Raw genomic sequence first — 14,468 nt, forward strand, 5'->3', positions numbered from 1 at the left:
GGTGTCTGAACCAACCCTGGGAGAGGTGAAAGGGGAGGGTGGGGGGAGAGGGGCTGGAGAGTGCACCAAGTACCCAGCTTGCTGGAGGGCAGGGGTGGAGGGGCTGGCCACCTGGGTTGAAGGGCAAGAGCCAGTGCCGTAGGGGAATGCCTGTCACCCCCCTCCCCCACCCCACCCCTTAACTGTCCTTCAAGGATGAATTTGTGGAGAGGTGTAGATTCCTGGGTCAGGGTTCTCCAAAGGAGAGGAGATTCATGACTGGGACGTTCAGGAACAAAGGTGGGGTATGGTCAGAGATGGGGGGTTCTGTCCAGCTCTTAACACCCCCCTCAACTTCTCAGGCCCCTCCCGCCCTGCCCCCCACCCGGAGCTGCCATGTGGCCCCTGGCCGCAGTGATCGCTTTCCAGACTATGGCCTTGTCAGGAGGTAAGAATGCGAGGGGGTGGAAGTGGGGTGGCCAGACAATGGTAGGAGGGGTTAGGCCACGGGGAGGGGGCGTGGAACCCGTGAGCTCTGCCCCTGCCCATTGGGAGGTGCTGGGTCCCACAGAGACAAGCCGGAGAACTTCCGGCTTATCCCTGAGTGACCTGGTTTCTTGGCTGGGTTCAGCCCACTGTCCCCACCGACCCCATCTCAGCTCTGATGGACTTCCCCACAGGCCCCTTCTCTGATTGTCCTACTCAGCCCTGGAAAGCCCGCCCCCAGCCCTTCAAATATCCCCACAGCAGCCCCTCCCACATTCGAGGCCTCCTGGCCTTCCTGAGAATTACAGGAGTCAGGCAGACAAGAGATCAAATCCTGACAGCGCCACTATGAGCAAGTAAATCAGCTTCTTTGCATCTAGGTTGTTCCATCTGTAAAATGGGAACCTATAAGTCATTTCCACAAAAGGTTGTTGTGGAACCTTTATTAAAATGAGGTAACGCCTCTCATGTGCTGAGTGCGAGGCAGTTAAAAGGGATGGGAAGTTATTCCCTACTATTTACTTTATTAGTAGTATTCTGTATCCTTTCTCAGCCCCTTCCAGAACCTTCTAGTTCTTCATGTAATCCTTGGCGTGACCCTAAACCTATCCGATTCCACCCAGAGTTGGTCCTCTCCTCACATTTAAGGCCCGTTCCCTGCCTTTGCAGGCAAGTTCTCTGGAAACCCTATTCATGCATCACTCACTCAACAACAGCTTTGCATGCCAGGCAGTATACTGGGTGCTGTGCAAGCAGAGACACATTTCTGTTGTCAGCACCCACAGCTTAGCGGCGACGGCTGCAGACATTCAAACAACTACCAAATAATTAGTTAATAATTAGTTACAACTGTGATAAGAGGTGACAGCTTCAAGGGGCCAAGCCAGGAGCCGAGAGATGTAATAGCGGCTCCCTGGCTGGAAGTCCCCTCCAAAAGAGCAGACCCTTGAGCTGAGAGATCTGAAGGAGGGAGGGGTCCGCAGGCACCTGGCACCCAGCACCACGCTTGGCCTGGAGGTAGGGTGGCTTCTCTCCTTTGGCAACATTCCCAGGACTCCTGCCAGTGTCTCCAGCCTCTCCTGTGTGCCACGCCCTGCTAGGAGCTCCACAGGCATTGGCTTGTGGAATCCTCCACAGCCTGAAGAGGTACATGCACTATAATTACTCTAGTTTCGCAGGTGAAAAACCCAAGACTGAGACAGGAGAGTCCTGCCCCAAAGACAGTGGTGATTTCTGAGTCAGGATTCTAATCCATGCTGCCCGCCCTGTCCCGACACTGAGGACTTCACAGCTTGGCAAACCGTCTTCATTATTTTAGACCTAATGGTCTGCTTAGAGCCCATTTTTCTTTAATTGAATAGTATTAAAAGTAAAGTTTATATCACTGTCCTGAGTGGAAAACTGCATTCTTTGCAATAAATAAAAGAGAAAAATAAGTAAATCCTGCACAGTGAAACAAAGACAATATGTTTATTGGGTTGGACTCTCTGAAATTGCCAATAGTTAAGACTCTTTTTTGACCTCCTCCAAAATAGCGATTACAGATGGTTCAACTTAATAAATTTCAGGTTGCAGGCCGGGGGGTCCTGCTCCCTTTTAGGTTTTAAAAAGTGAGCTCAGAGAGGATTAGAGAAGCGTTAAAACCATATCTGCACCATCATGAGACTTTCTCCTTGATAAAGTCAGGATTGGAAGAGAACGGGACGGTGACTGAGTTTCTGAGGGTGCGATTCAGTGTCACTTACGTCTCATCCCTGTACCACCTGAAATGACCTTGTGCCCACAATGACTCCTGCCCCCAACTTTGAGAACCACTGGGTTAATCCCACTGTTTATGTAGGTGGGAAAATGATCTGCTGGCCACAGAGCTGGGGACCTCCTATTGCAGTTAATAATTAATAATGACAGTCCCCACTTACTGAGCGCTCTTAGTGTCTTAGATGTAGGACTTGCCTGAATCTTACAACTGCCCCATGAGAGATGAAACTGTTGCTTTCTTTACTTTATAGCTGAGAAAACTGAGGCTGGCCATTTTTGGTGGGATCACCCAGCCGGAAAGTGGCACATTCAGGATTCAACTTTCTCTGTCCCATTGCCAACTGCTGTGCCTCCAATGCCAGGCACAGAGCCTAGCACACACAACATTCATTGATTGAGCACCTACTGTGTGCCAGACACTGGTTGGTCCTGGGGATGGGATGCAGGACTGAATAAAGCAGTTAAGCTACCTGTTGTCAATGGAGCTCACAGTCCAGATGAGGAGATTTTAACACATAGACGTAAATAAATATAAAGAGAAATGAATAGTGATGGTAGCTCTGAGAACCAATTAGCGGGGTGTAATAGGGAATGACTGAGGGGCGGCGAGGGCAATATTAGACTAGGGATCAAGGGTGGCCTCTCTGAGGAAGTGACATCTGAGCGGAACTCTCAGAGTCAAGAGGGACCCAGACATGTAACCTTTAGATTCTGAGTGCCAGTCAGTGGAATATTTTTTCTATCTATCTATCTAGCTAGCTAGCTAGCTATCTATCTATCTATCTATCTAATATCTGTCTGTCTGTCTGTCTGTCTGTCTGTCTGTCTGTCTAGCTATAATATCTCTAGCTCCATCCCATGTCTGCACTGTCCAATATGGTGGCCACTGGCCATTTAGACTATTGAGCATTTCAAATGTGACTGGTGTGACTGAAGAACTGAATTTTTAATTTCATTTTAATTGAGTTTAAATAGCCACCTGTGGCTACTGGCTGCCATATAAAACACTGCAGGTCTCGAGGAAGAGGAAGCAGCAAGTGCAAAGGGTCTGGTTTTTTGAAGAACAAGTTCATGAGGCTGGGACAGAATGAGTGAAGAGGAGAGAGGTGGGAGATGAGGGTGACGAGGTTGGCGAAGGTCAGGTGCTAGCGATCCTGTGAGCTGAATTTGGGAGTGGTTAGCCTATGGATGGTATTAAAAGCCACGGAGGCACCCAGGAAATGTGCTGAAAGGATGAATGGATGGCTGCTGCCTAAGTAGGTGTGCAGGTCCTTCTCACTTCTACTTCCTGAAATCAGTCCCCATGGTGGAATGAGAGAGAAAATGCAGCTGGGGAGAAAGTCAGATCTCTGCTTATCAGAAGCATCCTCATTCTGTGAACTCCTTTTTCAATCCCCAGTATGACACGTCTAAGGAAAAGGATGTTGTCATCTCCACTACATAGAAAATGGCAATTCCCAGGGGCCAAGACATGAATCATCAGTTCCTGGCCACCTAGAGCAAATGCTGACCCTCTCCCCGAGCCCAGGAAGCACACCTCAAAGCCTCCTGCTCTCCCTGGACCGCACTTCTCTAACATTGTTTCTCCTTCGCCAGGCATCTCTCAGTATCCCAAGATTCTCGTCAACAATGGGACCAATGGGTTTCTCCCAGGAGGCTACACCTGCCTCCCCCACTCTCAGCCCTGGCAGGTAGCCCTGCTAGTGCAGGGACGGCTGCTCTGTGGGGGAGTCCTGGTGGACCCCAGATGGGTCCTCACTGCAGCACACTGTCGGAAGGAGTATGTAGGGGCCAGGGGATCACGGGGTAGGGACAAGAATGGGATTTGGGTGGTAGGTGTGGAGTTGGATTTAAAGATGAGGTTGGAGTTAGGGTTGGGATGGAAACGGGTGAGAATGAGGTTTGGGGTGGACACAGGAGACTGGGGATGAGACTGGGTTAAAGGAGAGGGTCTGGAGGGGACTGGAGTTAAGGATGTGGCAGGAGATGTGTTTGGAGATGAGGAAGGTGGGATGGAGAAGAGGCTGGGGTGGAAATGGGCTCATCCTCTCCTCTAACCGCTCCCTTCCTGCACCCACAGTGGATACAGAGTTTACCTGGGCAAGCACTCCCTGGGGAATGTGGAGGCTGGCGAGCAGGTGAGGGATGTACTCCGCTCTATCCCCCACCCTCTGTACCAGAGCAGCCCCACTCACCTGAATCATGACCACGACATCATGCTTCTGGAGCTGCAGTCCCCAGTCCAGTTCACGAGACGTATCCGTGCCCTGCCCCTCTCCCATGATGACTGCCTCCCCGCTGGTACCTGCTGTCGGGTGTCTGGCTGGGGCACCACCACCAGCCCCCAGGGTATGCACCCACACAGGTGACCTGAGGTCTCAGTGTCTGGGGAAACTGGGCAGAGATGGGACAGTAGGTTGGAGGACTCCTTTATATGTAAAAATAAATATACATAGTTATACATTATATGATATTTTGCATATCATATATAAAGTTACGTGTATCCTTTATATAAATATAAATTTATAAATATATAGATGTTATATGTGTTCTTTATATAAATTTATAGTTATGTATTATATATATGTTCTAGATTATATATATCCTTTATATATTTATATATATTTATAAATATATAGAAAATAGTATATACTATGTATGTGCAAATTTATGAAAATATACATTTCTATACTTCTGTATGTAAATATGCAAATTATAAAAATTAGATTTATTTTCTAAATTATATATTTATAGTGTATATTTAAATAATTACATAAATATATAATTTAGAAAATAAATCTAATTTTATAATATATTTATGTAATTATATTACATGACATAATATTTTTATAATATAATATTTATGCAATTATTTAAATATAGTGTATGCTATATTTAAATAATCGCATAAATATATAATTTGGAAAATAAATGATATATTGATAGGTTTAGCAATATTAGGTATATTGATATATTTAGTAAATATAATAAAATATATCCTTTGTGTATAAATTATATATATGTGAATATAAACTTGACCTCTAGCAAGAGCCCTTTGCATCAACTTTGCAGTCCCTAGCTCCCACAATCTCATTTCCATATCTTTCTGCCCAACATGCCCCATCTCTCTTTCCACCACTTTCCTACTCTCCTGCATCTCTTTGCATCTCTCCTTGTGTTTTCCCCATCTCCAATTCTCTCTCACCATCTCTGTCTTCCTATTTCTCGAAACTCCCTTTCTTTTCCCATCACTCTTCTCCCTCATCTACCTCCCCATCTGTATCCCTTCCTTGCCCGTTCCCTGCCCCATCCCTCTCCATTTTTCTCTCCACTCTTATCTTCACTTCCACCTCTCATTCCCTATCTCTCCACATTTCTGTCTTTTCCATCGCTTTCCCCAGATCCATAGCCAATATCCCTGCATCTTCTTCTTCCCATTGCTATTTTCTACCAACTCTCCTACTTAACTGCCACCCCATAGCCTGAGGTCTAAGACAGATATCCTTAGACCTTCCTCTCTCTCCTCCCCAGTGAGTTATCCACAAACCTTACAGTGTGCCAACATCCAGCTACGCTCAGATGAGGAGTGTCGTCAAGACTACCCAGGGAAAATCACACCCAACATGCTGTGTGCCGGCACAAAAGAGGGAGGCAAGGACTCCTGTGAGGTGAGGGCTTGGGGTTGGAGGCTGCCATGGGCCAGGATGGGAAGCCAGAGTGGAGGTACAGACAGATGCTGGAAGGAAAGGATTTGCTTCTTGCCTTGGGGGAATCAGTCTTTGTAAGGTGAGCTATCCCGTGGCATAGAGGGTCAAGAAAAAAGGGAGTACCCATGGATGGCAAATGTAAGTCATCTTAATTTGATCCAGCTTTGCGTGACAGTGGTTGCTCAGAGCCTTGTGCTGACGTGCGTAAAGGAGAGGATCCTTTTGGTTACAAGTGACAAAAAACCCAGCTCAAACTGCCTCAAGCAAAACACTGACTTTTGTAACTGAAAAGTCCAGGGGCCTGCTTTAGGCATGGGTGGATCCAGCTGCACAGAGAATATGTTTCGGACTCTGTCTCCCTTTCACTCTCAGCTCTTCTCTGTTTTGACTTTGTTTTCAATGAAGCTTCTCCCGTGCAATAACAGGATGGCCCCAGCAGCTTTGGGCTTGCATCCCACCCTCTAAGCATCCCTATTGCAAAGAGAGCACATCTCTTTTCCAATAGTTTACGTAATCATCTTGAGCATGATTTTTACTAGGCTGACTTAAGTCATGTGTCTTGGAACCATTACTCTGGCCAGAGCTGTGGCATTCTCTGATGGACCAAGTCTGAGTCACGTGACTAACTGTGGGGGTTGAAAAGGGCAGGGACAAACTGCACGAATTGAGAGTGGGGGAGGGGTCATTCCCCAAATGAAAAAATCAGGAGGCTATTACCAAAATAAGGGATAATGGATAGTACGTGGGCAAAAAAACAACCTGTGTCTAATAGAGAAAACCTCTTAGACTGAGTTTTGGTTCAGTGGGAAAGTGTATGATAATGGATTAATGATGTGTGCCTTATCAATTAGTAATGCTTGCCCTGGGCCCAGGAGGTGAAGTGAAATACATATGTGTACATACTCTACCCACATGTGGATGGGTTAAGGTGGCATGAAGGAACCATGAAGCGGTAGTAGGTTTGGAGGACAGGGAACAAGATGGGATTTGGTGTAGGGAACTAAGAATGGGTGTGTGAGGTAAGCTGTCACCACTTGAATAAGACTGAGGAACAGAAAAGTGGAGGGAGACACAAAAGTCTCTCTCTCTCTCTCTCTCTCTCTCGTCTGTGTCCGTGTCTATGTCCTCCTTTTCTCTGTCTCTCACTCTCTATCCCTCTGTGTTTGTCTTATCTGTTTCTCACTGTGTTGCTGTCTCACCATGTCTTCTGTCTCTCTTTATCTCTGCCTCCACATGGGTCATAGAATGTTGTCATGGCAGAAGATTGTGAGCACAAGAGAATATTTTCAGAATGAAATGTCATGGGAGTCTAGAACTCCACTCAACTCTAGACTCCACTCTCTCCCCACAAGTCCCCATCTCTGCCTTTGTTTAGTCCCAGCAAAGACCCCACCTCTCTCTCTCCCCCACTCAGGGTGACTCCGGGGGCCCCCTGATCTGCAAAGGAATGCTCTATGGCATCGTATCCTGGGGAGACTTCCCATGCGGGCAGCCCAACCGGCCTGGTGTCTACACCCGAGTTTCTCAATATATTTCATGGATTCAAGAAACAATCCAAAAACAGAAAACCCAGGAGCAGAAATGGACGAAGCGCTCACAATAAAAGTTGGATTGACTTTCCCACCTTCTTCCTTCCAATGTGCCCGCCTTACTCAGTTTGCCCAGCCCTTCTCTGCCGCTCGCAGAGGTTCCACTGGAACCAGTGGTCCATGTCCTCAAAATGTGTCATCCCAGCTGACATTCCATGTTTCAAAAGCACTCAGTCCCTGCCAGCATCCCTGAAACATCCCCGTCCCACGAACGTCCCGACTCTGAACATAAACCCAAATCACCATGTGAATGTTTCATCCGTGGGACACGCCAGCACCTCTAGCCTGGTCCTGTGAATGGACCCTCCCTGACGACATCCTGTTCCGCTTCAGATATTTATTCATTGCCAACTTTCTTGATCCTTCTATGTTTTGTACTCAAGATTCTAGACTTCCATGACATTTCATTCTGAAAATATTCTCTTGTGCCCACAATCTTCTGCCATGACAACATTCTGTGCCCCTCTGAATGACTGACTCATCACAGCTCATACTGGATCATGCTCACGCAGCTGCGAGGCTCCCCAATGTCCTATCCTTACCTACAGCCCACATTCTGCATTCTGTCAATAGCCAGCCTCTGCCAATACTCCCAGGCTTTGAATCCCCAGCCCACTGAAGATCAACAGCACTCCAGAGTCTAGAGTGATGGGGTTCAGTATCCCAAAGGGGGTCTCCATGCCTGGACCCTACTGTCCACCAATATCCTGTCCTATCTCCTCCATGAACACCCATGTTCAGTGCCCCTTGCTGTTTGCTGTTGTTACATTTTTGCCCACCACCCCAGAATGCAGTGGTCAAACACTCAAGCCCTGATTTAAACAAGTCATAAGTCACCACCTCTTTTCTCATCTGTAAAACAGGGTTCATATTTTTCCCTCAGCATTGTCAGGATAAATGTCAAGTGCTTGCCACTATTATTTGCACGGTTCCCTGTAAAATACTACCTTCGGATGTCAATAACAACCTTTTTTGCTGTTTCCAAAAGGTGTTGCCTTCATTTATTTTTCTTGGCAAACATTTATTCAGTGCTGAAATGTGCAGGCACTCTCCTGGGTGTTGGTTAATACAATTTTGTTTATTCAACAAATATTGGTATCAATCATGAGCCAGGCACTGCTGTAGATACGGATGATAAACAGCAAATTAAACAGACAAAAACTTGTGCCTTTGTCGAGCTTACTTTATTTTGCAGGGAGACACAATAAAAAAGATGAATAAAGAAATAGACTGTCAGGTGGCAGAAAAAACAGCAGGGTGGAAGGACAGGGAATGTTGGTGTCGGGGGAGTTGCTGTTTTAAGTAGGATGGTGCGGAAAGAAGACACATTGGCACACAAAACAGTACACAATTTGTTATATCCTAATAAAAAGATATACAACATTGTAAACATACTAAATGCCACGGAACTGTTCACCTTAAATGGTTACTTTTATGATATGGGAATTTCACCTTAATTTTTTTTAAAAGCTATGTGATAATACATGAATAGCAAAAGACAAACAATAACAAAGATAATAGCAAAGGATACATAATAAAAACAGTAGCAAATATATGCAATAGTAAAAACAAGAGCAAAGGATATGTGATAACAAAAAGAATGGCAAAAGATACACAATGACAAAGACGATAGCTGAAGGGAATGGGGATGAAGGGACATAAAATAAGGAAAACAATAGGCGCCTCATACTGATCACTGATTCAACAACCCTCCATCTGAGCATTGAGAACTAGCTAAACGTATTAATGAACTTAAAAAAAGAAAAAGAAAAAAAAACAGCACCTGCTTCAGAGGACTCTTGGGCGGATTAGTAATGTTAATATGTAAAAAGCCCTGGAAAGAACACCTGGTACTGAGTGCTTACTAAGTGGTAGCTGTCATTAGTATTGTTGCTTTTATTGATATAATTATTATGATGCCATGTCTCTAAGGCCCCAGTGCCAGATCAAGCTGCCTTGGGTGACAGCTGCGGATTTGGGAGAGTGAGAAGTGAACGCCCAAATCCTTCCTGTGGAACAAAAAATAATGGCATACCTGAGCTGGAGATTCTGACTGCCCACGCCTTAAAGCGGGAAGGCGAGCCAGGTGGCCAGGTTCTGAGGCTTCTCAGCCGTCCTCCTCTCCCAGGGTTTCAAAGTGATCTCTTCCTATTTTTGGGCAGGGGAATGTTAATAAAATGGGGACCTGGGCAGGGAGGAATTTGGAAGCTGGTGGAGGGAGGGGATGGAGAACATGGGAAAGAGACTGAAAAGTAAAGAGGGAGGGGTGTCAAAGGGATGACAATGCTTCGTGACACTGTTCCAGCAGATAAAGCCCTTTTTATTCTCCCAAGGTCAGCTCCCCATTTCACAGAAGTATCAACCTAGACTAAGGAAAACTCAAACAGTGAGTTGAACCCATCCACTGGAGACGCATTCCTCTACTTCTCCCCCATGACCATTCCCAGGGACTTTTCCCTTCTAGTCTGGAGGATCCAGGCCAAGCTAAGCCACCACCACCACCCAGCTGTGGACTTTGGATAAGGGACTAGGCCAGACTTTCCAGGCTGATGTGGATAATTGGGTTCTGCACCCAATTCCAAAGTATGTGGTGTGGGTGGATGTTCCCCCAGACAAAGCAAGTCTCGGACACCAGTGGGTGTCCTACAATTGAAACAAAATTCTGCAACTATTTACCTGGAGATAGTCAGATCCTACAGGTTACGAGCTCAGTCCCACAAGACCGCCTCCCCAGCTCCACTCCACTTCAGATGCTTCTAACCACCAGCTATAGATCGGAGGTTCCCGTAACCCTCTCCTTGAGTTTGATTAATTTGCTGGAGCAACTCACAGAACTCAGAGAAACATTTCGCTTAATAGATCGCCAGTTTATTATAAAAGGATATAACTCAGGAACAGCCAGATGGAAGAGATGCCCGGGAGAAGGCGTCAAGGCATGGGGAAGGGGACTTGGGGCTTCCATGCCTCTCCAGGTGCCAGTCTCCCCAGATCGCCAAGTGTTCACCAACTCCAACACTCTCCAAATCCCATCTTTTTGAGTTTTTAATGCAGGTTTTATTGCATAGGCATGGTTGATTAAATCATTGGGCACTGACGATTGATTTAACTTCCAGCTCCTATCCCCTCCCCAGAGGTCCAGGGTAGGACTGAAAGGTCTAACCCTCTAATCACGTGGTTGGTTCCTTTGGTGACCAATCCCCTTCCTTAGGTGCTTTTCAAAAGTCACCTCAATAACATAACAAGACACCTTTATCGTCACCTTCATTTAGGAAATACTAAGTGTTTTAGGAGCTCTGTGCCCAAATTGGGATGAAGACCAAATATATCTTTCTTATTATAAATCACAATATCACAGGGGTCAAAGGACTTTTAAGCCCAAGCTTCCATTGTAACAGGTTCAATGACAAGATGAGGAGAGCAGACAAGTTGTGGGAGGGTTGAGAAGGCAGGAGACCCAGTTAGGTTTTTTGGAGGAAGGGATGATGGAGAACAATGCTATAACCATTCCCCAGAAGGAAGACAGACTCCCAGAGCTCAGGAGACAGATTTCAGAGTTAGGGAGCAGGTAGGTAGTGGTTAAGGACGTCTTGGGAGCGGATGGGACATCTCAGAAGAAAGAAAGGAAAATGTGTTGGTCTCCCAAGTGTCTGGACAAGGGGACTGGGTGGATGGTGGTGCCACCACACGGACAGAGAGTGGGGTCTGAGAATAGGTCAATGGGGACAGATGGTAAGCTCAGTTTGGGTCCTTCAGGAGGCTGTTGGAGGCATAGGTCTGAAGCTGGGGAGAGGCCTGAGAACCAACCTGCCCCAGATGACATGTGACAGATAAATCTGAGGTGTACATAGTGCACAAGACATGGTTTAGTACTGGGCCCTGGGAACACCCTTGTTTGTACAGATACCTGTGGAAGAAAAAAAGGCCTATTCATGAAGGAGACCAGGAAGAAGAGCCAACAAAGTAGGAGGAAAACCAGAAATGCATGGCGTCCGGAAGCTGGGAGAGGAGTGGCTGGCACGCGGAATGCTGCGGAAAGGTTGCATAAGAAAGGGACAGATGGGTGACCACTGGGTTGCTCAACATGGAAGTCTCTGGAACCCCCAAAAGAGCATGTCTGCAGGGTGCAAGCAGTGAGGAGATCTCCATGGACAAGTTTTGCTGGGAAGGATGATAGAAGAAAGGGGCTGGGCTGGCCCAGTAGTGTAGGTGGTTGGAGCACCGTGCTCCTAAGGCTGAGGTCGCCGGTTCGATTCCCACATGGGTCAGTGAGCTGTGCCCTCTACAGCTAAGATTGTGAACAACAGCTCTCGCTGGAGCTGGGCTGTGGTGAGCAGCCAGAGGTTGGCGGGAGCTGCCGTGGGCTACCGTGTGCCCTGAGCGGCTGGTGGCCAGTGTGAGTGGCCAGCAGCCATCGTGAGTGGCCGGCAGCCAGAGAGAGCTGCTGTGATTGGCTGACCGACCACCAGTGACCAACTGCCTCAGTGGGGGGTGGGGGGAGCGCAGGGCTCATACCACCAGCACGGGCCAGGGAGCTGTGTCCTACACAACTAGACTGAGAAACAACGGCTTGAACCAGAGTGGGGGGGAGGTGGAAAAAAGGGAGGGGGGAAGGAAAAAAGAAAGAATAACGGGGCTGTGGGGCTGGTTCTGATTAACTCTGTGGTCTTAGCATCACCCAGCAGTGTCAGGCACACAAGGCATCTCAAAATGTTTGTTGAGTGATTGAGTGAGTGAGTGAGTGAATGAATGAATGAATGAATGAGCAGAAGAATAGAATGAGGGAGAGGTGTAAAGATAGCCGGAAGAGAAAGAAGTTGCAGCACCAAGTTGTAGCTGCTATTTCTTCACATCTGAGGAAAAAAAGAAGATTCTGTTATCTAAGTCAGATTTGAAAATTCCTTTCTAAGAAAATAAATTGATCAGGGTGATTTTGATCATGTCTACACTTTACCTACCTGATCTCCCCAGTGATATTTAGCTCACTCCCACCCCACTTTTCAGACAGACAAACTGAGGTTAGGACAAGAGAGTGGCTCAATGGCCCCCAGTGAGTCATGGAAGGAACTGTGGGTTCAACCCAGTCTGGATGATTTCAAAAGATATCCTCCTTCTTTGAAATCCGTAGCATTCCTACGTTCATCTATTTCAGTTTGTCATTCGTTTGTTCCTTCAATATTTAGATGATGATTAACAAATAATACAGGCTCTGGAGACAGCTTGCCTGGGTTCAAACTCTGGTTCTGCCACTTACCAGCTACGTGTGTAACTCTGGGCAAGTGACTTTATTTAGTGGTGCCTCAGTTTCCACATCTATGCCCCAGTGTTGGGGTGACTGAGTTCTCTCGAGGCAATGGGCCTTCGTATTGGGCTGCTGATGCCCAAGAGTGAGCCGGGGCACGGGAACTTGAGAGCTCTGGGGGTTCTCTGGGAAAAGTGACTTCAGAGCTTTCTCTGAAAACAGAAGGTGTGTGACTGTGAGCCAGTCCCTGCCTTCTGAGCCTCCAGCTACAAAAAGAAGGGATTGGTTTTAGCCGGAAGCCACAAGGCACAAATCTGTGCATCAAAGAGAACCACTAAGTAGTCAGTCCCCATTACCCATGCCCCCCAGCTCCAGCAACCACTAATCTGCATCCTGTCTCTGCATTTGCCTGTTCTGGACATTTCATACAAATGCAATCCTACAATACATGTGTTTGTGTCTGGCTTCTTTCACTCAGCATCCTGTTTTTGAGGTTCACCCGCTTTGCAGTGTGGGTCAGTGCTTCATTCTTTTATCCGTTCACTGGTCGATGGACATCAGCTTAACGGGTATGGGATCTCTTGGGGGTGAGGAAAACGCTCTGGAATTAGATTGTGGTAATAGTCGCACGACACTGAATGAATGCGGATTTTAAAATGGTTCAAGTGCGGAATTTTAAGTTATGTGGCTCTTACTTCAAAAAATGATCAAGGCAGGGATGGCCGGATGGCTCAGTTGGTTAGAGCACTGAGTTCTGAGCAACCGGGTTTCCGGTTCAAGTCACACGTGGGATGGTGGGCTGCTCCCCCTGCAACTAAAGATTGAAAATGGCAACTGGACTTGGAGCTGAGCTGCGCCCTCCACAACTAGACTGAAGGACAACAACTTGGAGCCATGGGCCCTGGAGAAACACACTGTTTCCCAGGATTCTCCAATACAATTTTAAAAAGAAAAAGACAAAGGCAGAGAAAGAATGAGAGGAGAGAGAGATCTGTGTTGGATCCATACTTGTGTGTTTTGTTTTGTTTTGTTTTGTTTTGGGGGTTGTTGGCCAATATTTAAAGTCAGGAAATGTCCCAACATAAATCTGAATTGCCAGCATTTCTTGAAAAGTCAGAGGATTTGGCAATGCTGGGCTCACGTTATAGCTCGCCACAGAAGCTGAAGGGTACATTTTATTACATTCATCTCAATAAACCAGGTGTGCCCTCCACCCCCAATCCACAGAAAGAGAGAGGTTGAGTTAGGGGCTGTAGCAGCACAAATCAAAAGTAGAAGTTTTGTGATGCTGATTTCAGAGCAAGAAAGAGACCCAAGACCCCCCAAAAAAGATAGGAATGGAGTGGGGGGACCTCTCGTGTTTTTTGTGTGCGCTCTCTCTTCCTCACCTCCCCTTCTCAGTGGCAACCCTATGCAAGAAAAAAGTTTCATGGAATTAGATAAATTGACCGCACTTATATAAGACTTGTACTTCCTGAAGCAAGGAACAGAGCTGACTGTGCATTTAGGCAATTCCGCTAGTTTGTGCAGTGATCCCCCTGACTAGTCTAGTACCCACCTGGCACTATACATAGTTATTACAACATTACTGACTATATTCTCTATACTGTACTTTACAGCCCTGTGTGTGGCTATTTTCTAACTACCGATTTCTACCTTTTAATCCCTTCACCTTTTTCACCCACCTCCCCAACCCCCCTCTCCTTGGCA

The 14,468-nt window shown here is 46.8% G+C and overlaps 1 protein-coding gene across 3 annotated transcripts; it reads left to right on the plus strand.

Annotated features, from left to right (window-relative positions):
- The first annotated feature begins 375 nt into the window (after nt 1–375).
- Nucleotides 376–8,424, plus strand: KLK13 (kallikrein related peptidase 13). 3 transcript variants are annotated; one of them, XM_019719674.2, is made up of 5 exons: nt 376–427; nt 3,820–4,003; nt 4,304–4,572; nt 5,755–5,891; nt 7,345–8,424. In XM_019719674.2, exons 1-5 carry the CDS (start codon nt 376–378, stop codon nt 7,531–7,533), a joined length of 831 nt encoding a protein of 276 aa, XP_019575233.1. In that variant the 3' UTR covers nt 7,534–8,424. The 3 variants fall into 3 exon arrangements, with proteins under 3 accessions (XP_019575233.1, XP_074171686.1, XP_074171687.1); XM_074315585.1 differs by having other exon boundaries at nt 4,304–4,353; XM_074315586.1 differs by lacking the exons at nt 3,820–4,003; nt 4,304–4,572.
- The last annotated feature ends 6,044 nt before the right edge of the window (nt 8,425–14,468 follow it).

The sequence above is a fragment of the Rhinolophus sinicus genome, linkage group LG11 (assembly GCF_036562045.2).
Source record: "Rhinolophus sinicus isolate RSC01 linkage group LG11, ASM3656204v1, whole genome shotgun sequence".
Taxonomy (NCBI): domain Eukaryota; kingdom Metazoa; phylum Chordata; class Mammalia; order Chiroptera; family Rhinolophidae; genus Rhinolophus; species Rhinolophus sinicus.